The sequence below is a fragment of the Muntiacus reevesi genome, chromosome 13 (genome assembly GCF_963930625.1).
Source record: "Muntiacus reevesi chromosome 13, mMunRee1.1, whole genome shotgun sequence".
Classification (NCBI taxonomy): Eukaryota; Metazoa; Chordata; class Mammalia; order Artiodactyla; family Cervidae; genus Muntiacus; species Muntiacus reevesi.
The window spans coordinates 5664254-5677400 of NC_089261.1; the positions used below are offsets into that span (position 1 = coordinate 5664254).

General features: G+C 46.7%; 2 protein-coding genes across 10 annotated transcripts in view; one reads left to right on the forward strand and one right to left on the reverse strand.

Annotated features, from left to right (window-relative positions):
• Positions 1-858: 858 nt before the first annotated feature.
• Positions 859-9444, reverse strand: HSCB (HscB mitochondrial iron-sulfur cluster cochaperone). 6 transcript variants are annotated; one of them, XM_065903909.1, is made up of 7 exons: positions 9182-9444; positions 7563-7659; positions 6973-7062; positions 6255-6399; positions 6004-6078; positions 2413-2460; positions 859-999 (listed from the first exon to the last, which is right to left on the reverse strand). In XM_065903909.1, the coding sequence occupies exons 1-7, from the start codon at positions 9415-9417 to the stop codon at positions 908-910; spliced, it is 783 nt and encodes a 260-aa protein (XP_065759981.1). In that variant the 5' UTR covers positions 9418-9444; the 3' UTR covers positions 859-907. The 6 variants fall into 6 exon arrangements, with proteins under 6 accessions (XP_065759981.1, XP_065759982.1, XP_065759984.1 ...); XM_065903910.1 differs by lacking the exon at positions 6004-6078; XM_065903911.1 differs by lacking the exons at positions 859-999; positions 2413-2460 and adding an exon at positions 2472-5139.
• A 211-nt stretch (positions 9445-9655) lies between these two features.
• The window catches only part of CHEK2 (checkpoint kinase 2), a 38115-nt gene continuing 34623 nt past the window's right edge, over positions 9656-13147 (forward strand). The window contains exons 1-3 of one of the 4 annotated variants that reach the window (XM_065903905.1): positions 9656-9729; positions 10573-10736; positions 11860-12157. In XM_065903905.1, the coding sequence (XP_065759977.1) occupies positions 11866-12157 (292 nt within the window). In that variant the 5' untranslated portion in view covers positions 9656-9729; positions 10573-10736; positions 11860-11865. Of the gene's footprint in view, positions 9730-10401; positions 10522-10572; positions 10737-11859; positions 12158-13147 lie in introns of those variants that run through there. The other 3 variants (XM_065903904.1, XM_065903907.1, XM_065903906.1) reach the window with 3 other exon arrangements.

Below are 13147 nucleotides of genomic sequence, written 5' to 3' on the forward strand. Positions count from 1 at the left end.
GGAATAGATTAAAAATGCTCTGCTCCACCAAGGTGGAGCTGAAAATGCGCTGGGTGCTTCATACCAGGCTAATTCTTGGTACTGTGACCTGTATTTCACATAGATAAAATGCACTTATTTAAGTGTGGGCCAAAGAGACCCTTAGGCAGTTTGCATGGTTCCAAAATGGAATTCCCTGAAAGACATACTAACAAGACTATTTGTGAAGGTCATGCCTTTGGAAGGAAGATGTGGTTCTAGAGCAGAGGGTTGTAAACTCCTGTCGAATCTAACCCACTGCCTGCTTAGTAAATAATATGCTATAAGGGCTTCCCAGGTGGCGCTAGTGGTAAAGAACCTGCCTGCCAATACAGAAGATGTAAGAGACGTGGGTTCGATCCCTGGGTCGGGAAGATCCTCGGGAGGAGGGCATGGCAAGCCACTTCACTATTCTTGCCTGGAGAATCCCCATGGACAGAGGAGCCTGGTGGGCCACAGTTCATAGGGTCGCAGAGTCGGACACGACTGAAGCAGCTTAGTAAGTATGGAGCATGCACATGCTACCAGGGCAGAGCTGAGCAGTTGCAACAGAAGAGGAGGCCCACAAAATCTAAAATATTTACTACTGGCCTTTTCAGGAAAAAGTCCCGTTCTCTCGAGGACCTCAAGTTGGCCCTGTTTCCATCTCTGCATCCACCAGCCTCGCTGGGGGATATAGTATATCAAGGACCCTGTGAAGAGCTGACCACTCAAACACTGGCTAGGCTGAGCTTCTGCTGACATGACTAACTCTGCTGCCCGACAGTGCCTGAGCCACAGTTTAGTTAAGACGGGCAAAGCGGTTGAAGCACCTCTGTTCTCAGACAGCAGAGGCCAGAAGAGAAATAGGTAAGAACTTTATTTTTTGAAACTTTAAAATTAGCAACCATTAGAGCGGAATCTTCTTTAACTTAATCTTTTCTTCAACATTTGAAAAGTATCTCATCTTTGTTAAGAGTTCCTTGGCTTTTTCAAAATTGTCTGAAATAAAGAGAAAGATTAATGTGAGAGGCTTCATTTCAAGCAAGAATAAAATCACTCTACCACCCAAGGCAGCTGGATCAAAGCTGAGCGCCAGGCTCTGGAAGGCTGATCGGTTACTCAGTAGATCTGAGAGAGGGAGATGGAACACCCTGGATTGCTCTCGGGGACAGAGGACTTACACCCAAAGGGAGCAAAAGCATGCTTGTTCACAGGATTCAGACTTTAAATGAGAAGCTGATTCTTTTTCAGGATGATACCCAGTATAATTAAGTTGTGTTTTTTGTTTTTTTAGGTTAATTAAATTTTGGTTCTGCTGAGTCTTTGTTGCTGCACAGGCCTTACTCTAGCTGTGGCGAGCGGGAGCTACTCTGTCTGTGCTGCTTGGCCATCTCATTACTGTGGCTCCTCTGCTGCGGAGCAGGGGCTTGAGGGCACAGGCCCAGGAGCTGTGATGCATGGGCTTAGTTGCTCCGTGGCCTGTGGGACCTTCCCAGACCAGGGATCGAACCCGTGTCCCCTGCATTGGCAGGCAGATTCTTTGCCACTGGGCCACCGGGGAAGTTCCTAAGTTGCGTTTGAAGAGTTCTCCCCCTGTCATATATGGTGGTTGAAGCCTGATAAGGAATGTGGAAGCACCTGGTGCAAGGGGAGAAGGATGGAATGGACCAACAGGCCACCACATTCAGGACCGCAGCCATGGTTCCAGACTGCTTCTACTTTCCAGGTCCTGCTCTGCAACAGCTCTCATCACACTGTATGGACTCATCTCTGGGACTTTGGATTCTGAGAGGTGGCCCTAACTCCTTAGAAAATCCTCCTTTTATCTGGGTTAGTATGAGTTGCTTTCTCCTTCCTGCAGTGGAATGATCCCTAGGCCAAAGGGATATGATTGTCTTATTTAAGGGGTGGCACAAGACAGGGATAGAGGGAATGGGCTGTTCTTGCTTAAAAATAGCTAGAAACAGATCTAGTCTCTTCAGCCTGAGAGCTAGGAGCAGTGAGGACTCCATATTTATGATTTAGCACAGTTGTGCCATAGGCTTCTCCTTCTGGGCTCTGCAGAAGATGGGGCTCTGCCAAATGTCGAGTGTGCAGCCTTGCCCTCAGGTCAGTCTGGGTTGGCTTCAGCCCACATCCCTCACCTTATCTTCTCCTACTTGCCAAAGGGGAATGGGAGCATTTTCTCTCATCTAGTCTTCAGTGGACATTTACTGGCTTGGCACACACCTGGATTCTCCAGCAAGACTGTGAATCCTTGAAGGCAGAAATGTAGGCTCATCTCTATTTTATCATTCCCCACATACCTGTCATAGGATGGGCATATAATAGCTACTTATTGAATGAATGGTTATATCTCAGTGCTTAGTATTTCTTTCCATATTTAAGAAAGTCATGAAATGAAGGGAGTACCTCTTTCAAAAGCTCTGCTCACATCGTCAGCCAGTTCTTTCTGTTTAGCTGAAAGAAGAAAACCAAGATATTAATTTTTCTATTTAAGTAGACTAATAATATGAAGACAACCCTCTGTCATCTTGTTGTGAATACAGCATAGCAGGGAGCTTGGATTCAAGGATGAGGCCTCATGAGCTCTGTCTCTACACGTGTGCAGTGGCAGCTCCTGTTCCGTGCAGCTCTGGCTGACCCCAGTTACACTGTTTTCCTACCCACGCAAGGTCTGAGGGGCAATCACCAAAGTTCATAAAATGGCTACAGAAGCATTAAAAAAGAAAAAAGGACAAGGAAATATCTTATCTCCACCAAGCACTCTGAGTCTTCCAGGTTTCAGCTAGGAGAAAAATCAACAAGCTGGGCTCACCTATCAGCAGGGTGTTACAGAATCAGGCAACCACTAGCAAATTATACAGCCTCTCCTTCCCAGGTGGTGCTAGTGGTAACTCTCCTGTCGGTGCAGGAGATGTAAGAGACGCGGGTTCAATCCCTGGGTCGGGAAGATCCCCTGGAGAAGGAAATGGTAACCCATTCCAGTATTCTTGCCTGGAGAATCCCATGGACAGAAGAGCCTTGTGGGCAATGGTTCATGGGGTCGCAAAGAGTTGGACACGACTGAGCGACTTAGCACTTAGAACGTACCTGAAGAGAGAAGATGCCAGATGAAGTAAAGGAGCAGCTCTCTCACGCGTGCACTGTTTCCTCATTAAGAAATGAGGACTTTTGTAAGTGCATTTCCCAGTTACAGACAGTATTAGTCATTTATGGGGGTACCTGCTTTCAAAGCACTTTTAAATATATTATATGCTCATCATAGGCAACGACAGGTATTGGGAAAATGTACTGTGGTTACATGGCTGGTGAGTGGAAGAGCTCGGAACAGACCCCAAGTCACCTGACTCCTAGTTCAGTGGCTAGAAACTCACTTCTTTGGTAGCAACGTGGTGTTGACAAAAAAGAACACTGGATTTAGGAGGCTGGAGGCTCTGAAGTCCTGACCCCCAAACCATCTAGCTCATCCCCTTGAACGTTCACTTTAACTGGGCCTTAGCAGGTAAGGGAAGGAAATTTAGGAATTAACTCTAAATGAAGACCAGTGATCTGCTTAAAGCCAGACATTAACTACAGAGCTAAAATAACCCCCACCACTGACTGAACACTTACTATGAAGCAGGCTCTGTATCAAATGTTTTACACACTTTGTTGTCCAGTTGCTAAGGTGTGTCTGACTCTTTGTGACCTTAAGGACTGCAGCATGCCAGTCCATGCCTTCCCTGTCCTTCACGATCTCCTGGAGTTGGCTCAAATTCACGTCCATTGAGTCGGTGATGCCATCAAACCATCTTATCCTCTGTTGCCCCGTTCTCCTCCTGCCCTCAATCTTCTCCAGTATCAGGGTATTTTTAACTTATTTAATACTTGCAACAATGGGCACTAATATTGTCTCCATTTTACAGATGAGGAAAACTGAGTCTCAGAGGGGGTGAAGGCACTTTGCTCAAGGTCACACAAAAAGTTGGTGGCAGTGTTGGGACTGAACCCAAGTCCACATCATCCAGAGCTTCATGATCCTCTGTCTGCCAAAGCCATGCAGCTGGGTCTTCTGACTGCAAATGCCGAGCTTCTATTTTTCCAACACCACCCAGCTCTAGTGCTGATACACCCCCACTGGACAGTTCCCCCACCACAACTTCTATTTTACTGCTTTTAACTTGTTATTTTTTACTCACTCACTTGATATATATTTACTGAGTCCTCGTTACACTCCAAGTACTGTTACCTGTGCTGAGGATGTGAGAGAAGCAAAAAACAGACACAATTTCTGCCTCCGCAGAACTTCTGGTCTAATGGGGGAGGCTGGTGTGGGGCCGATAATCTCACATAGAACAATAAGGTTATAACTATGATTAGTCCTACAAAAGAGGGGTACTCTCGGCTAAAAGACATAGAGGTCCTCTGAGGATTTCCTGAGGAAGTGGGGACTGCCCCCAGATCTGGAGGAAGAGTTAGTAGATGGGGTGGAGAAGGGGATTTTGGACAGAAGCAACAGTACCTACAAATGCCCTGGGCAGGAAGGTGCAAAGTACAGATGAAGAACTGGAAGCAGCCTGCATGGCTGGACTGGAAGGAGCAAACAGGAGGAAGCAGAGGCCCAGCTATCCAGGTCTCTTTAACCTGAAAGTGATGGGGAGCCGAGGGAGCCACTTCAAGCTTTTAAGCAAGGCCAAGGGTGCTATGATTAGATTTGGGTTTCAGAAAGATAACACACCTGACAGTATAGGAATATATCAGACTGAAGGTAGAGATGGACTGGTCGGAGTTACTCCAGTCGTCCAGATGGGAGAGAATGGTAGCTTGGGACAGGGTGGTGGCAGTGAAAATGGATGGATGGATTTGAGACACAGTAAGAAGGTCAGTTTTTCAAGACTTGGTGACAGACTGTCTATTGGGGGGGAGGGGGAGTAAGTTGTGAAGAACGCTTACTCAGTGTTTTGGACTTGAGTAACTGCAGAGGGTCATCTACTTAGAAAGGGAATATCCGCAGAGGATCAGGTTGATTCTGGGGGACGGAGGATGGACACTCATGACTTCCATGTGGGACACACTGAATTGGAACATATAAACTCCACGAAGGCCCAGGTCACGTCCTTCTGTTCATTGCTGGATTCTCAGTGTCCTGCACAGTGCCTGATACATAGTGGGCACACCATAAACATTTGTGAAAGTTTGTACATGCATGCAATTTGAGTGAGAAACCCGGAGCCTTTTCTACTTGGCATGGTTAACTATACGTGCCAACTTGTTTAGGCTGCAGTGCTCAGTTGTCTGGTCAAACACTAGTCTAAATGCTGCTGTGAAGGTTTTCTGTAGACGTGATTAACATTTACAGTCAGTTGACCTTAAGGAGATTATCTTTAATAACAAGGTGGGCCTCATCTAATCAGTTGAAGACAGCAAAAACTGAGTTTTCCTGAAGAGGGAATTCTTCCTCATGACTAACATAGAAGTCCTGCCTGAATTTCCAGCCTGCTGGTCTATCTGACATAGTTTGAATTTGCTAGCTCCTACAATCACGTGAGTCATTCCTTAAAACAAGTTTCTCTCTCCACACACACTATTGATTCTGTTTCTCTGGAGAACCCTGACTGACCCTCTATGGAATAAAGTGAAAGTAAAGCAATATGGGATCATAACAGCAAGGTTTCATTCTTTGCTCTGCTACATCTGCTGAGTGACTGTGGGTATTCCCATGAACTTCTGAGGCCTATTTTTCTTGGCAGAGATAATAATATCATCCAAATGATGTCATGGGTGGGAAAGAGCACTGTGGTCTACAAAATACTATTACATTCTTAGTTTAAGCCTGCTTTCCAGAGAATTAGGGATTTTGCAGGTCTAACAAAATGGGTTTCAGTATGATCAAGAAAAAAAAATTCCCCAAAGCACTATGAAGACCAATGTGTCGTCTTTATATCCCTTTTCCACTTAAGCTCTACATATACGGACATTTCCCTGGTGGTCCAGAGGTTAAGAACCTGCCTTTGGGCTTACCTGGTGGCTCAAATGGTGAAGTATCTGCCTGCAATGTGGGAGACCTGGCTTCTATCCCTGGATCGGGAATATCCCCTGGAGGAGGAAATGGCAACCCACTCTGGTATTCTTGCCTGGAAAATCCCATGGATGAGGAGCCTGGTGGGCTACAGTCCATCGGGTCGCAAAGAGTCGGACATGATTGAGTGACTTAGACTCTATGTGTACTCAAAATAGCAATATAATATATTTGGTACTATTTTATCTTTTACCTCTGACAATAGATTCAATCTCTTTCATGGCAGTTTCACCTTGAGCTTCTGCAAGTTTTTCATTGATTTCCATTATTTCCGTAAGAAATTGACTATCCATCTCATAGTCTGTCCCTTCAGGAATCTCTACTCCATGGAGCTTTAGCTATTGGGGCATAAAGCAGGGAAAATTAAGTTTAATTCAAGAAATTATGGCTAGAGTCATAAATCCTTCTCACCCTTTAGAATAAAATGTCACTCACAGAGAAAACCTGAAGTGTCCCAGTGATGAAAGAGGGACTGAGATAGGAGTATTGGAACTCTCCTACCTGGAACTATGTGACCCCAGGGGAGTCATTCTTCCACTTGGGAGGTTGAACTATGTATCTGTAAAGATTCTATTAAATCCTAAAACTCTAAGGTGATCACTTCTCTACTAGCAACAAAACAAAAATTATTCTTTCCTAAAAGCCAGTACAGTCTAATTCTTTAAATTTATAGCAAATGGTAAAAAAAAAAAAAAAAAGGCAATTGGGCAAGTTTATAGAGATACTCAGAAAACTATATGCATGTAGTTTGTTTGTTTGTTTGTTTTTGCATGTAGTATTTTTGAGGTTAATTATGGGTCCCTAGACTAGCTAAGATCTCAAGCACTCTTCTGTTGAATACAGGGGAACAGCTGTCCCCCAGGGCAATGGGATCAGGCAGTCATGATAGAAGGGTTGGAAAATCACCTTACAAGGTATAGTCCCCTACTCAGGGGGGCCAGAAGGGTCTTATAGGCCTCATTGACAAGGGTCGAATGCTTCTCTGAGAAGTCCTTTTCATTCTGTAAGTGGAAATGGAGATAGTCATATTACCACACAAATCAGCCATCTTACATCACAAACTGTTTCATAAAACACTGATGGGCAGGCACATAAGGAAGGAGAACTGGTGTGGGACAAGCTGTTTTAATTTTCAGATGATGGGTTTTAATTCTGCTAGGAAGTAAAGTAAAAGCTCTGAGTGTAGGATTGATCCAGGGCCTGGTTGGTTGTAATCAGGCTGCCCCAGGGCAAAGCTGGTTGTCCAGTTTTGTCCCTGGTAATCTTATAACCACAGGCCACGGCACCCAGGGTGCATATGTGTTTGGGTATGATTGTGCTATGTCCGTTGTGCTAACTCACTTCAGTCATGTCTGACTCTCTACGACCCTATGAACTGTTGCCCACCAGGCTCCTCTGTCCCTGGGATTTTCCAGGGAAGTATACTGGAGTGGGTTGCCATGCCCTCCTCGAGGGGAGCTTCCCCACCCAGAGAATGATTAGGGGTGGCCAATAGGCTCACCTGAGACCTCTGGCTGAAGAAATCTGGGTGGACAAGGCGCTGTAGTTGCTGGTATCTATGTTGGAGCTTCACAGTGTCAACTCTGAAGGAGCGGTTGCTGGAAGGAAATCAGGAGATGAAACTCATGCATCAGATATTTATAGATATATATATACTACGGGCCTGGTTCCTCTTCTCAGGGGGGACACAATAAACATGTAGACAAGAGCTATTCTAGAAAGTAGTAGGTACTGCAAAGGAAAACAGAATAGGGTCAGAGAATGGTAGATGTAGTGGAGAAAGTAATGACATTTGAGCTGAGACCTAGATGATGATGAGGAGTAATCAGAGATCAGAGGAAAGATGCATTCAGGCACAGGGAACACGCAGAGACCTTGAAGTTAGAACAAGATTGGCATGCTTGAACAACTTACAGGGTAGTGTCACTGCAGCCCTTCCTAAGTGCTCAGTGACTGCTGGGGCCCGAGCCCAGAGTTAAGGGGCATTCCAGAATCATACTCTATTTTTCCAAGGCCCAGGTCCCTTCATTTCTGCCTCTCACTTTATTTTAAACGAATCCCCTTCGCTTTTTATTCCCAGAGCCTGCCCTACCTCTTGAGCTTCGCCCAAATTTTCTCACCTCTCCAAACTCCTCGACCTTCCGCGATAAACAGGAAAAACACTTATTTCTCAGACCCTCCAGTTCTCACTTTTCCCTTAGACTCTGCCCACAGCCTTAAGTTTTTCCATGCTCTTACTCTTGTACTTTGGATACCACTTCTGTACTTCTTTCTTAAAAATCTCAACCCAACTTTAAACATTCTGAACTTCAAGCTTCTATGCTCCAAAGTGAAAGTGAAAGTCGCTCAGTCGTGTCCAACTATTGCGACCCCATGGACTACACAGTCCATGGCATTCTCTAGGCCAGAATACTGGAGGGGGTAGCCTTTTCCTTCCCCAGGGGATCTTCCTAACCCAGGGATCCAACATAGGCCTCCCGCACTGCAGGCGGATTCTTTACCAGCTGAGCCATAAGGGAAGCCCGTAATTAATGAATCTTCCCAACCCAGGGGGTCGAACCTAGGCTTCCTGCATTGCAGGAGGATTCTTCATCAGCTGAGCCAACAGGGAAAGCCAAGTATAAGCATACTCGGGTTAGGATCCTATCCCTTGCGATAGGACAGCCTATCCCTTCTCCAGCAGACCTTCCCGACCCAGGAATTGAACCGGGGTCTCCCGCACTGCAGGCAGATTCTTTACCAACAGAGCTATCAGGGAAGCCCTAGGGCCGAGCAAGTACCCTCCCCTCAAAGCCCCGCCTCTCAACTTGGCCTTCTCTCAGAGCCCGCCCCTCAAGCCTCCCTCCATTGCTGCCCTCAAACTTCAGGTTTCCCCAACCACTCCCCGCCTCTCCACTCCAAGACTCACTCTCGTCTTCACCCCCCTAAGTCGCTCAGGCCAGCCCCTTAATTTCCTCCCCAGACACATCCCGCGCACCCTTCTCGACCAGGCTCCACCCCCAGCCCGGTCCTCCAGGGCCCCGCCGACCTGTGTGACTGGTCCAGCCTTCCTCCTCCCCTAGCCCGACCCGCCCTCCCCTCTCGCACGTCCACACGCGTTTCAGGAAACGGCCTCCATACCAGTCCATGAGGCTGAAGTAGTCTCGAGTCGGGTCAGGTGGCTGCAGCGCCCGGCACTGAGGGCAGAAGAAGCGGTCCCCCCGCGGTGGGCCCCCCAGGCCGCCGCAGTTCCAACATCGTGGGGAGCTGCTACCTGCCAGCGAAGCAGCATTGCAGTTTAGCAGTCTTCTCCCGAGCACCCCTGTCGGCCACCACCCCGACGCGCGGAGCAAGGCCACGGTCCTTCCGCCCCACATCTGGCCGGCGGCCTGCCTCGCCGAGGTCAGCTGAGGCTGACCAGACTCGTGCTTGTGATTGGCTGGGGAACTGGGCGGGGGGCGGGACCACCCGGGGGAAACCTGGCTTCAGAGTCCCGCTCTGCAATTTAAACTACAACTCCCAGAAGGCATTGAGGTTGCGGGGGCGGCCACATCCGCTGCTTCTCATTGGTCCGGCGGAAGCGGAGGGGTGTTTTGATTGGTGGAGGGTGGAGTTTGTATCTGCGGGTTTAGCGCCACTCCGCTGACTGCGGCTTGTCTGGGTTGTGCTCTTCTAGAGGGGCTCACGCGGTGAGTCATAGTGGGGAGCTTCTTTTGGGTATTTAGGGGTTCGAATCCTGTCCTCAGGGTCTTATTGCAAGCTGAATCTCCAGCGCCTCCATCTTGTCCTGTGTATGAGCTCGGGAAGCGGGGGGAAAGAAGAATGCGTGGGCGACTCTCTTCCTCCTTTGTAGACAAACTTCGAGGTGCATTTCACTTCCCTTGTTACTTGCAAGCAGAAACTGGCCCAGAAGTACAGGATAAGAAAGAACAAAGTTGTGATCTTCAGAATCAGAGCCAAGCTGCTCTGCAGAAAGTTTTAAAGGTGTTAATAATTATTATCATAGTTTGGCTCAATCTGAAAAATGCCTTTTGAGAACCCATTCTCAATAGGCGCTGCTGGAACTGGAAGCACACTGACTTGTATAGGAAGATGCTTCGAGAGTGTCCGCAAGGAAGTGTGGGGGATTGGGTGGCAAAGGGAGGGGAGGGGGCCACCAATCTTCCTTGGGACGCAGTTTCTCTATTTGAGAAAAAATAAATTGTGTTGCACTTGTAAGGCCTTTCCCTGCATTCAGATTCTTTGGGCCTGAAAGTCCGATTATCAAGCTTTACTGAGGGGGTGGGGTTGAAAGAGCGTTGAAACAGCTTCTCATTTGATTTTCTAGCTCCGTCTACTTTTTGGGTTCTGAGAGGCTGTGATCTACCTAATGGTCATGCGAAGAGCTGGCTTAGCTGACTCCAGATCTGTTTGCTTATGACCTCTCTACTATATGTGGCGGAGGCCCATGTAGTCCTGGTGTGGTGGACCCTTCTTATCAGGTGCGATGATAGCAGCTACCTCTTGACACACTGTCTTTTGCCACTTTTCAGGGCGGAGTTTTGCTCCAAAGGCGCAGGAGGTCACACCTCGGCTGAGGTGGTTATCAGAGCAGCAGGTCCTGAAGTCGAAGCTCTGGCAGCACCTCCCTGGTGCACTTCCGGGAAACCTCATCGGACTTTTGCATCTGGAAGGGCCTGTGTAAATGCAATAATCTGTGTCAGTCATGTTTACTATATTTTTCTTGAGGGGTAGCCTGAGTGTGGAAATCTGGAGAGAAAGCACTTAAAAAAAAAATCAGATTAGGGATTTAAAGTTAGGGTTTGAAAGTTACTTTGACTTCACTGTAGTTTCTGTTATTGGGGTTTAACTGTCAAATTAAATTCTAAAACAAGGGTGGGAACCTCTGTTATGATCTTCTGTGTGTCTAAATAGTTCCTTCTGCTGTACTTGGAGGTCGTTTGGGATGCTGAAAAGATGAGCCCCATAGTTAATTAGCATCACAAAGGGCTAGGTGGGTTTGTTTAGCACTGTCTTAGTGTTTTGCTTCTTTAAGTGGCCCAGCTCTTAGTTTGGTGTCTAGGAATCTAGAATGACGTTGGGTCCTACCCTCCAGGAGCTGGTTTTTGAAAGGGGCATCAGTGACATTTTATGTAAATATCACCCCTGGGGTAATGCAGCCAATTTCTGTAGAATTTTTGTTTGCCCGTCACCTATGCCAAGCCACCCGACCTTTCCCCTTCTTTGCTTTCCAAAAATACATATGAAGTTTAAGTGTAGTGTTGATTGTATTAATGCATACATTTTAGGTTCTATTTCTTTTTTCTTAAAAACTATTTATTAATTTGGCTGCACCGGGTCTTAGTGACAGCCTGTGGGATCTTTTTAGTTGTGGCCTGAGGGATCTAGTTTCCTGACCAGGGATTGAACCTGAGCCCCCTGCATTGGGAGCACAGAGTCTTAGCCACTGGACCACCAGGGACCACCATTTCTAATTTTTAACAATTGGATGAGTGTAAGCTTATGAGTCTCTCCCCCTCCCCAATTCAGTATCTTTGTTTTTTCACTTATTTATAGTCTTCAAATTATTTCTTTGTTTCTTTCGCCTGTGGGTTGTGGCTGTTACACAAAATACTTATCAGGCGAAAATGATCTGATGAAAAACTCAGCTCAGAAGAGTGATAGCTGTAGACTGTTGGAATTGTAATTTCTGCAGAGCATGCTCGTCCTGGATCTTCTTTTTTGTGTTGTTTTGACTGTTGTGATATGCCCATCCTTCACCGTTGACCTCAAGTCTTGTTCCTTGAGACTCACCTGGTTGTGGGACACTTATTTTTGAGGTGGTGATGTCTCGGGAGAGGAATGTGGAGTGTCAGCAGCCCCGCGGCAGCGCCTCCCCGCAGTCCCAAGGCGGCTTCTCGCAGTCCCAAGGCCCCTCCTCGCAGCCACACAGCTCCTCGTCACAGTCCCAGGGCACGTCCAGCCAGTCCTCTCACTCCAGCTCCGGCACGCTGAGCTCCTTAGACACAGTGTCCACGCAGGAACTCTATTCCATTCCGGAGGACCAAGAACCCGAGGAGCCTGTCCCTGCCCCTTGGGCTCGATTATGGGCCCTTCAGGATGGATTCTCCAATCTTGGTAAGATCTTTTGTTATGTAGTGCAATATTTTGCTCAGAAAAACAGTTACGGAAAGTTGTTGCAACAGATAACCCGAGACACTCCTGGAATGATCCTGGAGCTTGGAGGTGGTGAAAGGCAGAACCGAGAAAGCAGTTTTGGGTGGTGCACTGGCTCTTACTTGCTGTCGATCCCCTTCATTTATTCTTTCACCAGATGTTGATTTGGCCTCTACCATGTGTTGTCCATCTGAGGAGGGTTGTGGATCTTTTCCCTCAAAGAATGCTGATTCATGCAAACTTGCAAACATTTGTTGTTTAATCACAGAAGTGTCATCACTTCACTCCTGCTCTGGTGCAGCAGTTTCAGAGCATCCGTGTTACAGTCTCAGGATGGGGAAGGTTATTTGTTGACTCCCTGTTACTTGTTTTTATCTCAAAATAGCCAACCTTGCTGTTTAAATGTACTCACCCACTCTGACAGCTGATTCCAACAGTGAGACTTTGCTCTCAGTATGTTTTATGTACTATCTTTCCTCTGTCTTGAATTAAAATGACCTCTTCATTAAAAAGATGGCTCAGCTGGTAAAGAATCGGCCTGCCAATGGGGAGACACAGGAAACGTGAGTTCTATCCCCGGGGCGGAAAGATCCCTGGAGAAAGAAAAGGCAATCCACTCCAGTATTCTTGCCTGAAAAATCCCATGGACAGAGGAGCCTGGAGGGCTACAGCCCAGAGGGTTGCAAAGTCAGACACAACTGAATGACTGAAATATGCACAATATGCTTCATTAAAAAAAAATGAACTTGATGTTAATGGAATAGAGAATAATAATATAAGGAAATGAATGACTAATGTACCATTTTGTACCTTGTCACTCACCTTTCTTTTTATATCATGTGCAACTTGTTGACTTGAAAAAACAGTAAAAAATGGAGAAATAATATAACAATATTCATATGTATAACTTTAAATTTAGAAGTAAGCATTTGAAGCTATTTTTTACTCATT

What these genes read in the sequence shown, in the direction of transcription:
- HSCB (XM_065903909.1), bottom strand. Translation starts at nt 9,417, where the DNA reads ATGTGGGGCGGAAGGACCGTGGCCTTGCTCCGCGCGTCGGGGTGGTGG. An exon ending in TACTTCAGCCTCATGGACTG is followed by an intron (nt 7,660 to 9,181) that starts GTATGGAGGCCG and finishes ATTTCCTTCCAG; the next exon opens with CAACCGCTCCTTCAGAGTTG. An exon ending in TCTTCAGCCAGAGGTCTCAG is followed by an intron (nt 7,063 to 7,562) that starts GTGAGCCTATTG and finishes TTCCACTTACAG; the next exon opens with AATGAAAAGGACTTCTCAGA.